Here is a 19,255-nt window from a genome sequence, read left to right as displayed (position 1 = left end):
TTACATAATGAAGAAGTGAAATATGAGTTTCAAATGTAGGCACTCAAAAATTCTGTTTTTGGAGCCAAAGAGATACATGAAGGTATCTAAAGATCCCAAAAAAATTTGGTAGCATTTGGAGTAATTTTTGTCCCATTAGTGGGGACGTTGGACAGTGAGGGTGGTGATGCATCGCTTGACTTGTCCTTACGGACACGTGATTTAAGCTCCAAATGATGAGTTCTTTGGCTCTAATCCTATTTGTTAGATCTAATGATGGTGCCTACATTATTATAGGGCCCTCATAGATTTTTGGAAGAGTTGATCTCTCTCTCTAGCTTTCAAGAATCTCAAGTTTTCTCCAAGAATGGGCCTAAGATTTCTCCAAATTCTACCAAACTTTTTGGGAATCCTTAGATACTTCCATGTATCACTTTGGACCCAAAAACACAATTTTTAAGTGCCTACAATTGAAACTCAAATTTCATACCTTCTGTAACACCCTGGGTAACCAAGACCGTTATATTGTGTATTTAAAATAGTGAAAGACTTGCTAATCAAGTCACTTGAACATAAACGTGTTTCTAAAGTCAACTAACATGTTCGGGTTAAAAGATTTTGATCATGAAATGGTTGAATTTCATTAAAATAAGAGTTTGATACACAAGATCCCTAAAATAATGTTTACAAGGTGGTTACAACCCTCAAAAGTAAATACAACCACTGCCAGCCTAAATGGAAAAATAAAATTTTGGCTCTAGTCCCTATAAATCCCCCGGCCGTGGCGGTCGAGCAGTTGCCAATGTACACACCGCCCCCAAAGCTCTCCAACTCATGGCTGGTCCATCTTTCCCTTGCCTTACCTGCACCATGTACCACCCGTGAGCCAAGGCTCAGCAAGAAAACTAAATTCAACAAGCATAGATAATAACAGAGTGTGCATAGTAAACTTAGATCAACCAGTTCAGTCAATAGCAGAATATAAGCAATAATTTAGGCAATAGTAAATAGTTTAATCCAAACATATAACTTAATCTTAATAAAATTAGCTAGGTGTCGGCGCCCTTAGGGCGACCCCTTTAGTTATTTAGCTGATCCCAGCTCACTTTGGCCAAGCTGCGTTCAGCACACTTAACATCAGCCCTGTCTTCCTTAGGCCGGACTTTTACATTAAACATAGCAGATATACAGGTTGCGAAACATGCAATCAAAAGCAACACGAGCTAACCTGCATATATAGATATTTCCAATCAGAAATACATTTATAATCTCACATATGTTCAGCTGTAGGGGATATCAGCCCCATTCACAACTCGGGTGTAGTTTTCTTACCTCGGATCCTGAGTTGAAGATGTATAGCAGTCCCAATCACGATCCTCAATTCCGAGCCTTAACGGTAACCGTAGTCACAAGTGAAAATGAATAACTATTAAAATCCACCCCAGTTAAATGCTTTGGAATAAAATACTAACCTCCGAGACCTCGAACTCTACTAAATCGGGTAGTAGAATTCGTCCTAAGCGCCTAGGTATAAGTTCCCGAGCCCAAAAATCTATTTTGGCTAAGGCTGCCTAGGCGGACTGCGACCTGGCCCTAAGGGTTGCAGTGCACCCCCAAGTCAGAGGCACCAGCCCCACGTCCCAAGGGTAGTCGGGTCGTGTCGCACCTGCAAAACAACAATCCCCCCAGGCTTCTGGGGTCACGCGGGCCGCAGTGCCCAAGAACTGGGTCGCAGCGCGCCCTCGTGAACCCAAAAATCCGAGGGCTTTTTTAGCATTTTCTCCCAACCAAATTCATCAAAGTCTATCCTAACATGCAACAAAACCAGAAATTGAGCCTCTATACCTCAATAGTCCACTCAGAGCAATACAACCACCTAGATTACCAACCAAAATCCTCTTAGGAACTCAAAATTCAACAAATCCCTTGTGAAACTTAAAAGCTTAGAAACACTTAGACTAACAGCAAAATTCCACCATTAATTCACAGCTAGAACCTTACCTTGATGAAGATTTTTCCCCTAAGATGCACCTCAACCATTCCTAGCATTAATTCTTCAGTCCCCAAGCTTAAATCCCTAAGCCTTATCTTCCAAAGCTTCAAAGTTCTCAAGGCACAAGAGATGGAAAGAGAGAATGTGAATGTAAGAGAGAAAGATAGTGTGAAGTGATGTTATAGTATGGTCTGATTATTCCTGAAGCTTATCCTATTGTATCCCTTAATCATAAACACCAAAATGCCCTGATAATAACTCATCCCTATATTGCCCATAAGGGAAAAATGGTCATTTGCCCCATTTCCCGCTAATTCCTTGAGTCGTCCTAAAAATTCTCAATTAATCCTGACATGCCAAACTAATCACCAAATACTTACCCGTTACTCGATAAATCCCAAATATACGTAAAACTTCCCAAAATACCCCTAGGCTCACCCCGAGCTGGGTATTAAACCCTGCTATGACTTTTCCACTAATCGGCTCACTAGGATCGCCTTATGTCGTACACTGCAAATATATCCATATAATAATGTATCCTAAATCATTTAACGCATATAACCACATTTATGCCCTTATAAACAATAACTGGCTCACATGCATGTTTAATACACATAAACATGCATATAAATTTATTCATATTATCATATAAATTATGCATGCCACGTAGTCACGCATTTAATCAATTATTCACACATATATCCAATTATGCCCTCCAGCACGCTAATCAAGGCACTAAATCTTATTAGCATTTTTTTGGGACGTTACAACTATCCCTTCCTACTTAAAATTTTATCCTTGAAATTTACCTAAATAACTTGGGATATTGATCCTGCATAGCCGACTCTAGCTCCCAAGTCACTTCCTCGACCTTGCTATTCCTCCATAAGACTTTAACTAGAGGAATCGTCTTGTTCCTCAAAACCTTATCCTTTCTGTCTAAGATCTGAACTGTCGCTCCTCATACAACAAATCTATTTGTAGCTTCAGATCCTCATATCCAAATACATGGGTCGTATCTGAGACGTACTTTCGAAGCATTGAGATGTGGAACACATCATGAACTCTTGATAATAATGGTGGCAGAGCCCATCTGTAGGCTACCTGGCTGATCCTCTCCAGGATCTAAAAAGGTCCTATGAATCTAGGGCTAAGCTTGCCTTTTTTCCCAATTCTCCTTACCCCTCGCAATGGCGAAACTCGCAAAAATACGTGGTCCTTGTAGGGAAACTTATACAGGATCTTTATTTATTTTCATGTAGATCTAAGATTAAACAAATTAATATGAGATAACCTAGAACATGTTTATAAAATTGAATTCAAAGAGAAACAAAGATAAGAATACTTATAGTATACGCAGTGGAATGAAAGAGTCCTTCCTTCAGTTTCTCTAACTCTTGTATACTTTTTGTCGCAGAGTATTATCAAGAAACTGAATCGTTCTTCTAATTTCTTCATAGCCTTCCAATGTATCCTTAGAATCACCTAAACTAGTGTAGGAAATTCTCAACACATGGGATAGATACAGAGAGAAGAAGAGAAAAGAATAATAAGAGGCTTAGAAAAGGACTTGTGTTTAGAGAGAATAAAAAAACTATCAGAAAACCTGTGATTAAACTTGTCTGTCGTCTTCTCTCTAAGCACTTCTTTTATAGACTCACTTAGGCCATTTAATTTAATTAAAAAATCAATAAAATAATAGCCAATTGGAAGCCCTAGGTTGAAATTATCATGGGCTTTAGGCCCGTGAAATTTCCCATTTGATTATAAGCCCATTGGACTTAAAATCAAAGCCTGCATTATTTTCTATTGATTTAATTAATTAAATAATTATTTAAATCCTTCATCAAATTAATTATTTATAATTTTATCCTTGATTTAAACTTATTTATTAATTTAGATACCAATTTATCTTAATTAATAAATCTGCCCTAATTTCTCTTTTCTTCTAAAAAATACATAACTCTATGAAACTATCCAAAATTGACCTGGTCAACTTTGACAATTCTAATTGATAATTAAATCAATTAGTTGAGACTATCTAGATGATTTTATCCAAGGTACAATGGGCACCAAGGGCCTATGAAATCAAACTCCAATAAGTTATCATAAATCTAACAAATAAATTTTCTAACTTATTAATTCCTCGTGACTCCACAATAGACTCGGAATTGCACTCTTGAATTCATAGAACGCTCTATAAAAAATATAGATACACTATTAATTACCCATTGTTACAACCATAATTGTCACTCAATCCTCTATAGACGGTCTACAATGAGATGGGACTAAAATACAGTTTTACCCGTCATTGTATTTATCCTTAAAACACTTAGTTCCTTGTAAATAATATTTCAGTAAACTAATTTAATTACTGAAATGAGATCTCTATCATTTAACACCTTGAACCAAACTAAAAGGAAAATATCGTTTCACTTCTTCATTAGAAGCTATAGATGTTCATATCTATGATTAACACTCCCACTCAATTATACTACCGAGTTCCCAAGATGTAAGTATGGGCTAGTCCATAAGGTAAGATGGTAACTAACAAGTCAAAGAACTCAAATAATACAATCAGTTAGAGTACTAACCACTCAGAATTGAGATTGAATTGACCTATGGTCAACTATATGATATGACTAGAATAGATAATAACGGTATGTTTACTTATCTTATCAACTTCCAATATCGATCCTGTCTGATGTAACAAATACATCTATTCTTATCTACTTTGTTAATGTTCTGGAAAGAACATAACACCATAATGTGTAAGTAGATCATATCGTAGATTGGCACGTCAGTGTAAATCCTGTGCACTGACTAATCTTAGGACTAACTTATTTTGAACATATAATGATTTTTATATTCCACTGTGATGACATCACTATAAATACGATTAGTTATATGCTAGAGATTTAATGGAAGGTTATATTAAACAAATAATCACAAAAATAAAACATGTGAGAAAATTGAATGACCAAGTCAAAAAATGATTTCTATTCTTTTATTGATAATAAAATGAGATTACAAAGAGATTAGGTTTTAATTAGGGAACAAAACCCCAACAGTCCCCTAACTGAAACTCCACGTCCCTACGCTTAGGATCAGCATAGCTTTTCTGTCTACTTTGTGAAGCGGGCATTCAAGCTCGGATCTTCTCAATAGCTTCATTAGTCCTCTCCCCCATCTCATCCCAATGAATGGTGATCTACACCTCTTTCCATACAACATCTCGTATGGTGTTACTCCAATCGTTGATTGATAACTATTTTTGTATGAGAACTCAATCAATGGGAGGTTCTTACTCCAAGACCCCTCGAAGTCTAGCACACATGCTCTAAGCATGTCCTCCAATATCTGAATAGTCCTTTCTTTGCTCTCTATCAAGCATAATTTTGTGTAGATTCTAGTTGTTGTGGTGGTGTAATCTAACTCTCACCCAACATTCTAATTCTCTATTATCTGAGATAGAACATGATTGGAAGAATCTAATTTTGAGTCATGAATTTAAAAGTAAAAAAAAAAAGATAGATTCATCCATGATGTTGTATCTCAGATAACAGATAATTAGAATGTTGTGGGAGAGTGAGATTACACCACCGCTATAATAAGAATCTACACAAAATTATCCTTGACAAAGACTAAAGAAAGATTGAGTTAGAAGATGCAAACCCTAGTTGTAGAATAATTTTCATCAACCTTGATGAAGTTCAAAACCCTTGTTGAACCATCACTTAGAAATTCTTCTTCTTCTATGTAAAACATAACCAAGGCTTATACACAAAGTGTATCGCTGTTCTAATTTTCTATTTCCTAGCCCTCCATTGATGCTTGAGGCTTTTTCTAAGAGGAAATGGAAATAGGATTTGAACAAGCCTTAAACTCACAAAGTCGAGCACTTTCTTTATGAGTTTCATGGAGAAAACTTGAGATTCTTGAAAGCTAGAGAGAGAGAGAGAGATGTTATAGAGATATTTGAGAGAGTGATCAAGTTTTCCAAAACTCTATGAGAACCCTTTTACAGTGTAGGCACCATCATTAGGTTTATCCAATATGATTAGAGCCAAAGAACTCGTCATTTGGAGCTTAAAACACGTGTCTGTACGGATACATTAGGTGACGCGTGGTGATAACTCTACAAAATAGAGTTATTTTACCACTTTTTATGTGCTAATTGTTGCTTAATTCTTGAGTTTTTAATTGACTTATTAAGTTTTTAAGTAATTTTGAATTTAGTAGTCCTATCATGATTTTATATAATTTTGTGTGTTTTTATAAGTATTTTGTTGTAAAATGTTAATTGAATTATTATTGTTAAGTTCGTGGTAAAAAAATGTGTATTATTGAACTTAATTGTAAAATATAAATTAAGTTATAATTAATATTTTCAAAGAATTAAATTGATTTATTTTATAGTTGAAAATATTTTATTATGATTTATTTTATATTTATTTTGTTGGGAATTTATGGTATTTTTGGGCTTTAAAAAGTGAGGAAAAGAAGAAATAAAAGTGGTATTTTTGCAATCAAACCCAAGTTTCCAGCCTTTGGCCCACGCCAGCCCAAGCCCATTCCAAGACCTTGTCTCCCAGCTACCACCTCACGCCCAAGGCTGCTCAAAGCTCCACCTGCCAGCCGTACGGACAAGCATCACCAGCCATCAACGCCAGCTGTCGCCTCCAGCCTTCTCTCTGCCTTCACCAATTTTCCTTCAACACGTCACGCCTGAAGCTCCAGCTACCAACATCAACAAATCAGCTTCAGCATATAGCATCCTCACCAACGCCAGCTTCACAAAGGCTCCACACCTGGCCCAATTCCACCAGGCCCGCCTGCCATCATTCTGCCCAGGCCCGTTCCACATCTTCAGCAATCTCCAGCAGTTGCACTCCAAAGTACCACATTACCACCAGCCGAAATCACACCACACGGCCCACCATAGCCCAAACAGCCCAAGTCAACTCTGCCACAGCCACAAAAATAAGACCAAAACTCACATTTTTATTCCCAATATTTTTCACTCAAATATCAATTCACTCTTCCCTATTTTTCTTACCTAAATAAACATTCCTAATTTATTTTTTACCCTGGCTTTTCACTAATCTTTTACCCAACCAAACATTCCATCTTTCCAATACTCTTACACTTACTCTATTTATCCTACCACTTCCCAACACAATTAAATTAATCAATTTATTTATTTTAATTTGATTAATTTAATCTCCATATTTTGCCTATAAATAGAGCATTGTAAGACCATTTGGGGGGGCTATTCTTCATCTTTTCAACATCTTCTACACATATTTTTCTCTCTTCTTTTCACTATTTTCTCTCTACCATTTTCATCTTTTGAAGAGAATGTCAAGTATGTTATTTTGTAATTTTTATCTAGTTATGAGCTTCTAATCTTTTTCAAAGGTTATTAAGATGATGATGAAGCAAAATGTAACTAGATAGTATTTTTTGTTGTATGTTGATTTCCCATTTGTACAACATTGTTTATGGATTTTTCTATCAAAGATATGCATTTTCATCTAGTGTTGATTGTTAAAGCATATTACACTTAGTTCTTCATTATGCAAAAATATGATATTTTTTTATTAAATGTTTTTCATTAAATTGTTCACATCTAATTCTTAGAGCATAAGTATCATATTTTGCGTAAACATAATCTCTTTGATTTTTTTTGTAGTTTCATTAGGTTGTAACACAACTAATGCTTAGAAATTATATCTTTTATAAGTGAAGAAAAATCCTACCTTTTTGAAAGTAACTTGTGCTTGAATAGAAAATGTATCTTGAAAAAAATATAGTGTGATTTATTTCAACTATATCTAAACTTGGGAATCAATATACTTATAAATACTATTGAACTTGCATTTTGTGGATTCTAATATCTTAATAATCTTATTTTACATATCTCATTTGAAAACCATTTTTCTATTTAATCTTAAATCTTTTTATTACTTGTCTTTTATTTTCTAAAACAAAATCTCATCAAATATTTGGAACTAGGTTAGAATATTCTTGCTTTGTTTGAAATAGTTTCTTTTGATGTTAGTCAACTCCCATGGGTTCGACCTCGTACTTACATAAACATTATATTCTGAAACGATCCGTGCACTTGCGAGTTTAAATATTAAAACACCCTCTTTTGGGATCAACACGTGGCTTGCCTGTAGGTGATGCATCTCCTGCTAGGGTTTTCAAGCCCCTTTGCATCTAGGCGATGCATCTTCTAGAGATGCATCACCACCCTCGCTGTCCAACGACCCCACTAATAGGACTAAAATTACTCCAAATGCTACCAAATTTTTTGGGGATCTTTAGATACCTTCATGTATCTCTTTGGATCCAAAAACAGAATTTTTGAATGCTTACATTTGAAACTCAAATTTCACATATTCACTATGTAAAATTCACTAATTGTTTTATACCGAGCTTGTATAACAACAATTATCCTTTGTATTTAACCAATCATAACATTCCCCCACTTGGTTAAATACATGCCTCAACCCCTAGCTTAAAACAGTTTTGGTGCCTAAAGTAAAGTGTCTTTCGACTTGAACTTTGGCGTAGTAAAAATACCACAAAGTCTTATTGTAATCATTGGTAGCTTAAAAGCTTGAACCACGTATTCCTTATGATAAAACCAGTGATACCTCACACATCTCCACTAGATCTTTTGTTTTCCCACTTATCTCGCTTAGCACTCATATGGTCATGTGATCATCCCTTCATGAACTTTCCAGGTAGAAATTTCAACTCCCATGAGAGGTTGCACCACCTCTAAGTTCACATAGGTGAAGTTCTTAAATCATCTTTGCTGCCTTTATAGATGCTTATTGCACTTAACTAAACTTCTTTAAAATCCCTAGGCTTAACCCTTACTCGGTAACAACCAACACTAACCATCTTGGATAGATTTCGTAAAAGTTTTAGTATTAAAACCATCCACTTATTATTGTACCCTAAAATTAGCACGAGTTCAATTATTCAGCTCGGGTACAACTGACAAATGAATATGTGGAAAAATATCCAAGTAGGATATCTGGTTAACAATGATGTGAGTAGCTTGAGACTCAATCCAGTTTGTACATAGTATACAGGTTATTTTTAGACCGTCACTTAGGATAACAATCGACTTCGAGACTTATAATGGTTAGATCCAACTTTGGGCACTCTGAACTTACTATGAGCTAGGGTTCTGATAGTCTTTGAACACGAGCTCAGATGAGATATTCAGCTCGTGGAAACCTAGACATAACGCATGCTAAAGGATCCCAAGAGATTTAGAGGCTCCTTATACGCTCATTAATGCCTAGCTATATCGCATATCTATCATTTATTATCCGAGATAGCATGAGTATATTCTATTCTGTTATCAAATCATATCCCAATATAAATGGAAATAATTTGTATTTAATGTATACCTTATTTATTCACATAGTTACCCAAACCTGTCCAGGAAATTGCCCTATAGATATCAGGAATAATGGACAGGGAAGTGGATGACAATTTTCGTATTGCTAAAACTCTGCAGAAATTGAGAAAGAAAAGCAATAACATTGTCTCGTGGACTAGGTGGATTTACATCACTAAACCACGTAAAAGTTGTGCGTATTTGAGAGAATTTTTATTGTTTCATTATGATTTACGATTTAGCACTAATATCCATATTTGATATTTTAATCTACTGTTGGCGAAAAACTACATCAACAGTTTGATGCTTTCATTGAGAGAGAATTAGTGCTTCTCAAGTTTTAGTCGACACTCATCATGGTGCTCACTCGATCGATGCATGACAATGAGATGGAGCAGCCTGGTGGGCAAGAGGCCCATCATACTGCTGTTCTCGCTGAGAGGGGCCCAAATGGTCAACAACATCCTGGAAAGAACCCGGTGGGTCAGGACGACACCGGGAGTTCAGGATCACTCCCACCAAATCCTAATCCGGATATTTGCCTATCGTCGAGATGGAAAATGTCCAATTAAGAAGCCATCTCGCTAGGGAAAATAGGCAAATTAAAGATGTTTTTGCTCGATTACACCCTCTTGCAACTGACATTAATGTCGAAAAGAGGAAAATTAGGTCTCATAAGTCCCACAGGAATAACTGATCTAAACCTAGTTGTTCTGTCAGAACAACCACTTTGAGCTTTGTGCCTTTAGAGCGAAACCACTGGAATGCTCAGCCCATTAGTCATCACAAGTGTAACACCCTACTTCCTTAGAGCCTTTACTCAGTGAGTTTAAAACGTGCTAATCACTTGATAATCGAGGTTTTAGGTTAAAAGTGTAACTAAGTTGAGATAAAACTCGTTCTAGTCATTAAATATAAGACATTTGGATACTAATTGAAAATGTCAGAAAGTTTTATAGTTGGGATCCCAAAATACTGTTTAGAAAACATTTACAACTCAAAATACATTTAAGGTCAACTAGGCAAGAAAATTCAGGTTAATACATAGCATTTCCCAATAATACCGCTGGTTATTGCAGCTAGGTAGGCCGAACATGTACAAGCCGCTTCACGCTTTCCGTACTCATGGTTGGTCGACATTTCCTTTTCCCTTACCTGCACCATAGAGCACCCATGAGCCGAAGCCCAACAAGAAAACTCAACATAAGACAATCAACAAATGCATATCTAGTAGCACCATATAAAAAAAAACAGCCAATAAGCTAAACACATAGTGGCCATGCCGTCCTAGGTGCTTTACCAGGCTCTGGGTTCGTTATCTACACCGTGAGGATGACTCAAGCATCCAAGAAGGGCCTCACCCTGATAGCTTGCACTCTGTGTGCTCAACGCTGCTCCCGGCCCCTTCCCGTACTTGGCCTTGCACTCCTTGTGCTTAACGCCGTTCCCGGCCCCTTGCCGTACCTGGCTTCGTGTCGTTCTCGACCTTTGCCATTCCCGACCTTCGTTGTTCATTCACAAGTATACAATACATAGAATATAATCAACAAATACTTAAACAAATACAAAACATAAATAATAGGGTTGTGCCTAGCAATTCAATCACATAGGGCCATGCCCTGCAATACAAACAATAGGGCCACGCCTTGCTCTATGGGTACAACATTTTTCTTACCTATGTCCCAAGCTATCTGAGCACCGCGATCACGAGCACAATCCTCTAACCCGAGCTTTGATGAAATCCTATTCACAATGCATGAATAATAATCAACCATCATGTCCTAGTCCATTAACTAACCTCGGAATATAAATCTAGCCTTTAGGACCTTGAATTCTACCAAACTGGATAGTAGAAACTTTCCCGAGCCTTAGCATTTGAGTTCTCAAGCTAAAACCTTCAAAAAGCCAAAATTCAGCATTTGCACCGCGGCCCAGCCCCCTTTAAGGGTCGCGGCGCCCAAACTTGCGCCACGGTGCCTGGGTAATTTTCCCGAAGTCCCCTCGCCTATAAACTCAAGTGGGTCGCGGTGCTAATGAACAGGGCCGCGGCGCGAGCCCGAACCCATAAATCCCATGCTATTGTGTGAGCCAAATACTCTGAAAATCACCAATTCCAAGCCCTAATCCTAGAATTCTGCCTAGGATTCACATCCAAACTACATAACCAGCTTATACATCCAGAAATCCAACAGAAAGTCTCATAGACATCTAGATTCCAACTCTCAAAAATTATAACGAAACAGAGAAATTTTAAACAACAATAAACAAACCTGCTTCAATCCCTTACCTCTGAGTTAACTTCGACATGAGCTAAATTCCAATTGCCACAACCTTCAATTCTCCCCAAGTTCAGCAAACCTCTAGCTTTGAATTCCTAGGCTTCATTTCCTCTAAAATTTTCCAACACTATGAGAGAGAGAGAGAGAATCGGTGGAGAGAGAGAGAACTAGAACTGAGTATTCCTTCTGTTTATTTTTTTTTTCCTTCTAACCCCTTCTAACTTTTTCTAGTGCCTTAGCAGTCAAATAAATCTAAGCATATCCCTTACCAAAAGTCTAAAATACCCCTCTTAAGCCTATCTACATCCTTAAGTGACTCAAATGGGGCAGCTTCTACATCCTTAAGCCAGTCTAAAGCTAGGCAGCTTCTCTTCGGAATTTGGAAATTCAATTGGGGCATTTAGCTAATGACTTGAAAAATCGACCCCAAGGTTCTTTGCCAAGTGACACCGAGACTCCAAGGAGGGATGGCAAAGAACAATGCAAGGCAATCAATCTACGGAGTGGGAAAAATCTGGAAGTGAATGAGGAGAAAACAAAGGGTAGTAAGGAGCCCACTTTAATCCAAACCGAAGGGGAAATGAGTAAAAAACCAGCAAGTGCAGCTGCTGAATTCTCCCCAGTTGATACAGCATCGGGTCAGCATTCTACTGCAGAAAAGACTTTACACAAGCCACCTCCGCCATTTCCTCAACGATTCAAAAAACAACAGCAAGATGGCCAATTCAGGAAGTTTCTGGATCTTTTGAAGGATCTCCATATCAACATTCCCTTGGTGGAAGCTTTGGAGAAAATGCCCAATTATGTAAAGTTTTTGAAAGACATTTTGACAAGAAAGAGGAGGCTTGGTGAGTTTGAAACAGTTGCTTTGACGGAGGGTTGTAGTGCAATGTTAAAAAGCAAGATGCCTCCTAAATTGAAAGATCCGGGCAGCTTTACAATTCCATGTTCAATTGGTGGAAGAGATGTGGGAAGAGCTCTATGTGACTTAGGTGCTAGTATTAATCTAATGCCCATGTCAGTTTTCAAGAAATTGGGCATTGGAGAAGCTAGGCCAACCACTGTTACCTTGCAATTGGCGGACCGTTCTATGGCTCATCCGGAAGGAAAAATTGAAGATGTTCTAGTGCAAGTTGACAAGTTCATCTTTCCGACCGACTTCATTATTCTTGATTATGAAGCGGATAGAGATGTACCAATCATTTTGGGGAGGCCATTTCTTGCTACCGGGAGGACTTTAATTGATGTGCAAAATGGAGAACTTACCATGAGGGTGAATGATCAACAAGTGACCTTTAGTGTTTTCAAAGCCATGAAGTTTTCGGATGACATCGAAGAATGCTCTAGATTGAGTGTAATTGAGACACTTGTGGCTGAAACTTTTCATAAGGAAATTCGCAAGGCTGATTTAGGGGTGAATATCTTTGAAGATGATGAAGAATTTAGCAAAGAGGAGGAGTCCCAAGTCACATGGGTAGAGTCCAGCAAACCAGCCATGAAATTCAGCAAACCCTATGAGTCTCTAAACCTATCGGAAGGGAATTTCAAACCTCCAAAGCCTTCCATTCAAGAGCCACCGAAGCTAGAGTTGAAACCCTTGCCAAGTCACTTGAAATATGCCTATTTGGGGGAAAATGAAACGCTGCCAGTCATTATTTCAGCATTGTTGGGAGCTGAAGCTGAAAGTTTGTTGCTAGAGGTGTTGAAAGAGCATAAGAAAGCAATTGGTTGGACTATGGCTGACATAAAAGGCATTAGCCCGACATTTTGTATGCACAAAATACTGATGGAAGTTGGCTGTAATAACTCTATTGAGCAACAGTGACAGTTGAATCCCATCATGAAGGAAGTAGTTCGGAAAGAAGTGATTAAGTGTCTGGATTATGGCATTGTGTACCCGATTTCAGACAGCTTATGGGTCAGCCCGGCTCAATGTCTCCCTAAAAAGGGAGGAGTTATAGTGGTGACTAATGACAACAATGAATTGATTCCCACAAGAATGGTGACTGGTTGGCGAGTTTGCATGGATTATAGGAAGCTGAATAAAGCCACTCGGAAGGACCATTTTCCGCTGCCATTTATTGACCAAATGTTGGATCGGTTGGCGGGAAAAGAATTTTACTGTTTTCTTGACGGATATTCAGGTTATAATAGAATCTCTATTGTGCCGGAAGACCAAGAAAAGACAACACTCACTTGTCCCTACGGCACCTTTGCCTTTAGAAGGATGTCGTTTGGCTTATGCAATGCTCCCGCCACCTTCCAAAGATGTATGATGGCGATTTTTTCAGACATGGCAGAAAACATTCTTGAAATCTTCATGGATGACTTCTCGGTATTTGGGGAGTCTTTTGACAGTTGTTTGGCTAACTTGGAGCGAGTTTTAGCAAGATGTGAGGAAACAAACTTGGTTCTCAATTGGGAGAAATGCCATTTTATGGTGAAGGAGGGTATTGTTTTGGGCCATAAAGTCTCTCATAAGGGTATTGAAGTGGACAAGGCAAAGCTGGAAGTGATTGAGAAATTTCCTCCACCGACAACTGTCAAAGGCATTAGAAGTTTCTTAGGGCATGCGGGGTTCTATAGAAGGTTCATTAAGGACTTTTCGAAGATCTCAAAACCCCTTTGTTCATTGCTGGAACAAAACCGACAGTTTGAATTTACTAAAGAATGTCATGATGCATTTTTGACTTTGAAGAAGGCGTTAGTTACTGCTCCAGTCATTGTTGCTCTAGATTGTTCTTTGCCCTTTGAATTAATGTGCGACGCTAGTGATTTTTCCATTGGTGCAGTACTTGGGCAGCGAAGAGAGAAGATTTTTCACTCCATTTATTATGCAAGCAAGACACTAGTTGATGCTCAAATCCATTACTCAACCACCAAGAAGGAGTTGCTGGATGTGGTGTTTGCCTTTGACAAATTCAGGTCTTATCTTGTGGGAACAAAGGTGATTGTTTACACCGATCATTCAGCAATCAAGTACCTAATTGCCAAGAAAGATGCCAAGCCAAGACTTATTCGTTGGATTCTTCTTCTTCAAGAATTTGACTTAGAAATTCGAGATAGAAAAGGAACGGAGAACCAAGTGGTTGATCACTTATCTCGGCTAGAAGCAGGTGGTGACAAGAAAGATGATATGCAAATTCAAGAAACATTTTCGGATGAGCAGCTGCTGGTTGTAACTCAAGAGACCGCTCCATGGTATGTCGATGTTGTTAATTACTTGGTGAGCGGATTGCAGCCTCCTAATTTTACTAGAGAGCAACTTAAAAAATTCTTCCATGAAGTGAGATTCTACTATTGGGATGAGCCTTACTTGTACAGGCAGTGTGTGGATCGAATTATGCGGCGTTGTGTGCCGGAAGAGGAAGTTTCAAGCATTCTAGAACATTGTCATTCATCTCCCTATGGTGGACACTTTGGTGGTCAAAGAACAGCCGCTAAAGTCTTTCAATCGGGGTATTATTGGCCTTATATTTTGAAGGATGCTCCTTACTTTGCAAGAAGGTGTGATCATTGCCAAAGAGTTGGCAACATTTCAGCAAGGAACGAAATGCCATTGAATTGCATCCTTGAAGTAGAACTTTTTGATGTTTGGGGAATCGATTTCATGGGGCCATTTCCACCATCTTATGGAAATCTCTACATTTTGTTGGCAGTGGATTATGTCTCCAAATGGATTGAAGCAGTAGCAAGTCCTACCAATGACTCCAAGGTGGTGTTGAAGTTTCTCCAAAAACAAGTGTTCACTCATTTTGGAACCCCTCGAGCATTGATAAGTGATGAAGGTACTCACTTTGTAAACAAGATCCTAGCTGCCTTGTTGGCCAAGTACAATGTTAAACACAAGATTGCTACTACCTATCATCCTCAAACCAACGGTCAAGCCGAGCTTTCTAACCGAGAGATCAAGGGTGTACTCGAAAAAGTTGTCAATCCTAATTGCAAGGATTGGTCTCAAAGGTTGGATGACTCTCTTTGGGCTTACTGTACAGCATATAAAACACCTTTGGGCATGTCCCCGTATCGATTGGTGTATGGGAAGGCTTGTCATTTGCCGGTGGAGCTGGAACATAGAGCTTTTTGGGCCATAAAGAAGCTGAATTTTGATCTCCATGCTGCTGGAGAGGCCCGAATGCTGCAACTAAATGAGCTTGAAGAGATGAGGTTTTTCTCCTATGAAAATGCTAAGCTGTACAAGGAGAAAACCAAAAGATGGCATGACAAAAGAATCCAACATAGAGTGTTTGAGGAAGGACAGCAAGTTCTGCTCTTTAACTCGAGGCTGAAGTTGTTTCCTGGGAAGTTAAAGTCTCGATGGTCGGGACCATTCACTATCGTCAAAGTTTATCCTCACAGAGCTGTTGATGTCAAAGAAGATTAGTCTGGGAAGGTATTTAAAGTGAATGGGTAGCGACTAAAGCACTACTTTGGAGGGGAGGTCGATCGAGCAAAGACCTTCGTCACATTGAAAGAGGCTTGAGGAAGAAGGATTACGGGTTGCAATGGACTCATTGCATCACATTTGGGCAACCCAGGAGTGGAAAGAACCAATTGTAACTCTGTAAATATATTATATGAAATGAAGTTTGGGGTGTACCACCCCTTGTAAAAAGAAAAGAAAAAAAAAGAGAAGAAAAAGAAAAGCAAAAAAATATATATATATAAATCAAACTAATATATATATAAATACATATACTTGTGTTTTCTTGAGGTTACTAAGTGTGTTTTCTGGTGTTTGTAATGGTTTATTGCAGGTGGAAGAAAGGAAGCTGTAATATGGGAAGCTGGACAAGTTTGGTTAAAAGACAGAGAATTTTCAAAAAGCTGGAAAGTCCCAGTTCTTATAGCATTGCTTCAGCATTTAGCAGGGACGCAGGAGGAAAATGCTATGTTGAGCTTTGTTATATCAACTGGGAGCATTTTTCTTCTGAAAAATTTAGAGGCGAGACAGAGAGAGAAAAAAAAACAATAAATAAAAGAAAAATAAATAGGGGGGGCTCTTTCTTCTCCCTCTCTTCCCTTCTTCCTTTTCTCTAAAACCTAGCCACCACCCACGAACCCGAAACCCACCAGAAATCACTCAGCCGCCACCCACAGCCCGAAACCGCCTCCGAGCCTCCTAACCACCACAAACCCACAGCCGAACCAGTCGGCCCCCACAGCCACGATCTCACCGCAGCCGACTCACCCAGACCGAGAATGACCCTACCACGATCCCAGTAAACTCCCATGGCCTCCGTCCCACGAACCCCATCGAACCATTCAACCAGCTCTGATCGACCCAACCAATGACCCAGAAAACTCACCCACCTCCCATCCATCCCTGTCCCTCACCAGAAATATCCAACCCACCCACCGCAGCTTTCGACAAACCAGGCGCGCCTCTGCCAAACCTCCCACAACCAGGCCAACGCATAGAGCCCAGCGACCCTCACCAGGCGTGACCCTGCTCTGCATGTCCCATCCGAGCACCATTTCTCTCCAAACCAGACCGAGGCTCATCATCACAGCCACCCATTGTGACGATTTTGAGTTTCTCTCTGTCAATCTGTGGCTGAATATTGTTGTACATTCCAGTAAGCATACCTAATGTCAAAGAGTGTGCTAAAAAATCAAAGAAAAAGAATTTTGCTGAGGTGCAGAAATTTGCATCACAGGCAGCGGAGGTGAAATACCATAATTCCATTCGCCAAAAGGATTTCTACGTTGAGCGGGGTATGCTAGCGAAAGAAACTGAGTTCGGAGATATGCCACAATGGCTAATCGACACCATCAACAAGAGGAAGTGGAAATATCTGTGCTTACCACCTGAACCGCCAGTCCCTGAACTGGTAAAAGAATTCTATTCCAATTTCTTAGACAAAGAATATCCAGCTGAGCTCATAGTGCGTGAAGTGGAAGTTCTGTTCTCTGCCGAGGAAATAAACAACATCTTTTTGCTGGAAGAAGTGCCCTGCGAGTTTTCGAAGGTTCGCGAAAATCTGAGTGATGAGCTAATGATGGATATCATACCTGAGCTTACAAACTAGAGGCTGAATGGAGTATAGAGGAAAATGGAGCTTTTCATTTCAAAAGGACCGAACTGTAACATGACATTAAATGTCTCTACAGCTTCATCCAAACCAGTCTGTTGCCAATGTCTCATGACTCAACGGTGAGCAGAGAAAGAATGTGGATGCTTTATTGCATCATGAAGGGAATGAAGATAGACGTTGGAAGAGTAATATCCCAAGAAATTTGTGACTGTGCACACCGAGAAAAAGGGAAACTCTTCTTCCCTTCTTTAATCACAACTCTATATCGAGGTGCCGGTGTACCCATTTGGCCAGAAGAGGGCACGGTCCCATTGAAAGGCCTCATTAGCTTCGGGCCTGCTCGCGCCCCGAAAAGCACCACCGCAGCCTTTTACAGTCTTTTTAAATTAAATTCATTACTCAATCATTCTCATATTTTCCATTTATTTTAAGTTGTAATTAGTTGGTTTTACATTGTATTTTGTTTGCAATCCCTGTGGAGATGATCTTACTTATCATTGTATTACTTGTGTGACTGCGTATACTTGCGTATATTAATTTTCACAACAAGTTTTTGGCGACGTTGCCGGGGATTGAAATTAAAATTGTGTATTATCAACTATTTTGCAATTTATTTATGTTTGTTTGGTTCTAATTCTGTTTGTTTGGGTTGTGTGTTTTTCAGGATTAATCTAGTGCATGAACGAACAAGAAGAATTTGAACTTGCTCCTCTTGACCCCGAAATTGAACGCACTTTTAGACAAAGGAGAAAGGCACAAAAGGCTAAAAGCCGCTGCAACATGGCTGAAAATGTTGGAGAAGCAGGGGGTGCGCATAACATGGATAATCCTATTGCCTTGGCGGATGATAGAGCCAGAGCAATAAGGGAATATGCTGCCCCTATGTTCAACGAGCTCAATCCGGGCATTGTGAGGCTCGAAATTCAAGCACCTCAGTTTGAGCTCAAACCTATCATGTTCCAAATGCTCCAAACAGTTGGTCAATTTAGTGGGTTGCCAACGGAAGACCCTCATCTCCATCTCCGCTCATTTTTGGAGGTGAGCGATTCTTTCAAGCTACAAGGAGTAAGTGAAGAGGCGCTAAGACTGAAGTTGTTCCCGTTCTCTTTAAGGGATCGAGCTAGATCATGGCTCGACACCCTTCCTCCCGATTCGGTGACAAATTGGAACGGCTTGGCTAAAAAACCCTTAAGGAAGTACTTCCCTCCCACTAGAAATGCAAAGTTTCAAAGTGAGATTATGTCTTTTCAACAAATGGGAGATGAGTCTACTAGTGATGCTTGGGAAAGATTCAAGGAGCTATTGAGAAAGTGTCCTCACCATGGTATCCCTCATTGCATACAAATGGAGACATTTTACAATGGCCTCAATGCAGCCTCTCGGATGGTATTGGATGCTTCAGCTAATGGAGCCATTCTTTCCAAGTCTTATAATGAAGCTTTTGAGATTTTGGAAAGAATAGCAAGCAACAACTACCAATTTTTTTATTTAAATTTTCAAAAACTTGTTGTGAAAATTAATATACGCAAGTATACGCAGT

At 39.0% G+C, this 19,255-nt stretch overlaps 1 protein-coding gene and 1 non-coding gene across 2 annotated transcripts; one reads left to right on the top strand and one right to left on the bottom strand.

Moving 5' to 3' along the window:
- Positions 1-12,257: 12,257 nt before the first annotated feature.
- On the top strand, positions 12,258-13,502 carry LOC133792444 (uncharacterized). The gene has a single exon (XM_062230351.1). The coding sequence runs from the start codon at positions 12,258-12,260 to the stop codon at positions 13,500-13,502; it is 1,245 nt and encodes a 414-aa protein (XP_062086335.1).
- A 5,435-nt stretch (positions 13,503-18,937) lies between these two features.
- LOC133793206 (small nucleolar RNA R71) lies at positions 18,938-19,043 on the bottom strand. Its single transcript, XR_009874662.1, has one exon. It is a non-coding gene; the product is annotated as a small nucleolar RNA R71 (small nucleolar RNA).
- Positions 19,044-19,255: the final 212 nt, after the last annotated feature.

The sequence above is a fragment of the Humulus lupulus genome, chromosome 7, assembly GCF_963169125.1.
Source record: "Humulus lupulus chromosome 7, drHumLupu1.1, whole genome shotgun sequence".
Classification (NCBI taxonomy): domain Eukaryota; kingdom Viridiplantae; phylum Streptophyta; class Magnoliopsida; order Rosales; family Cannabaceae; genus Humulus; species Humulus lupulus.
The sequence above is the reverse complement of the archived record's forward strand: the minus strand, read 5'-3'. Positions and strand labels throughout refer to the sequence as shown.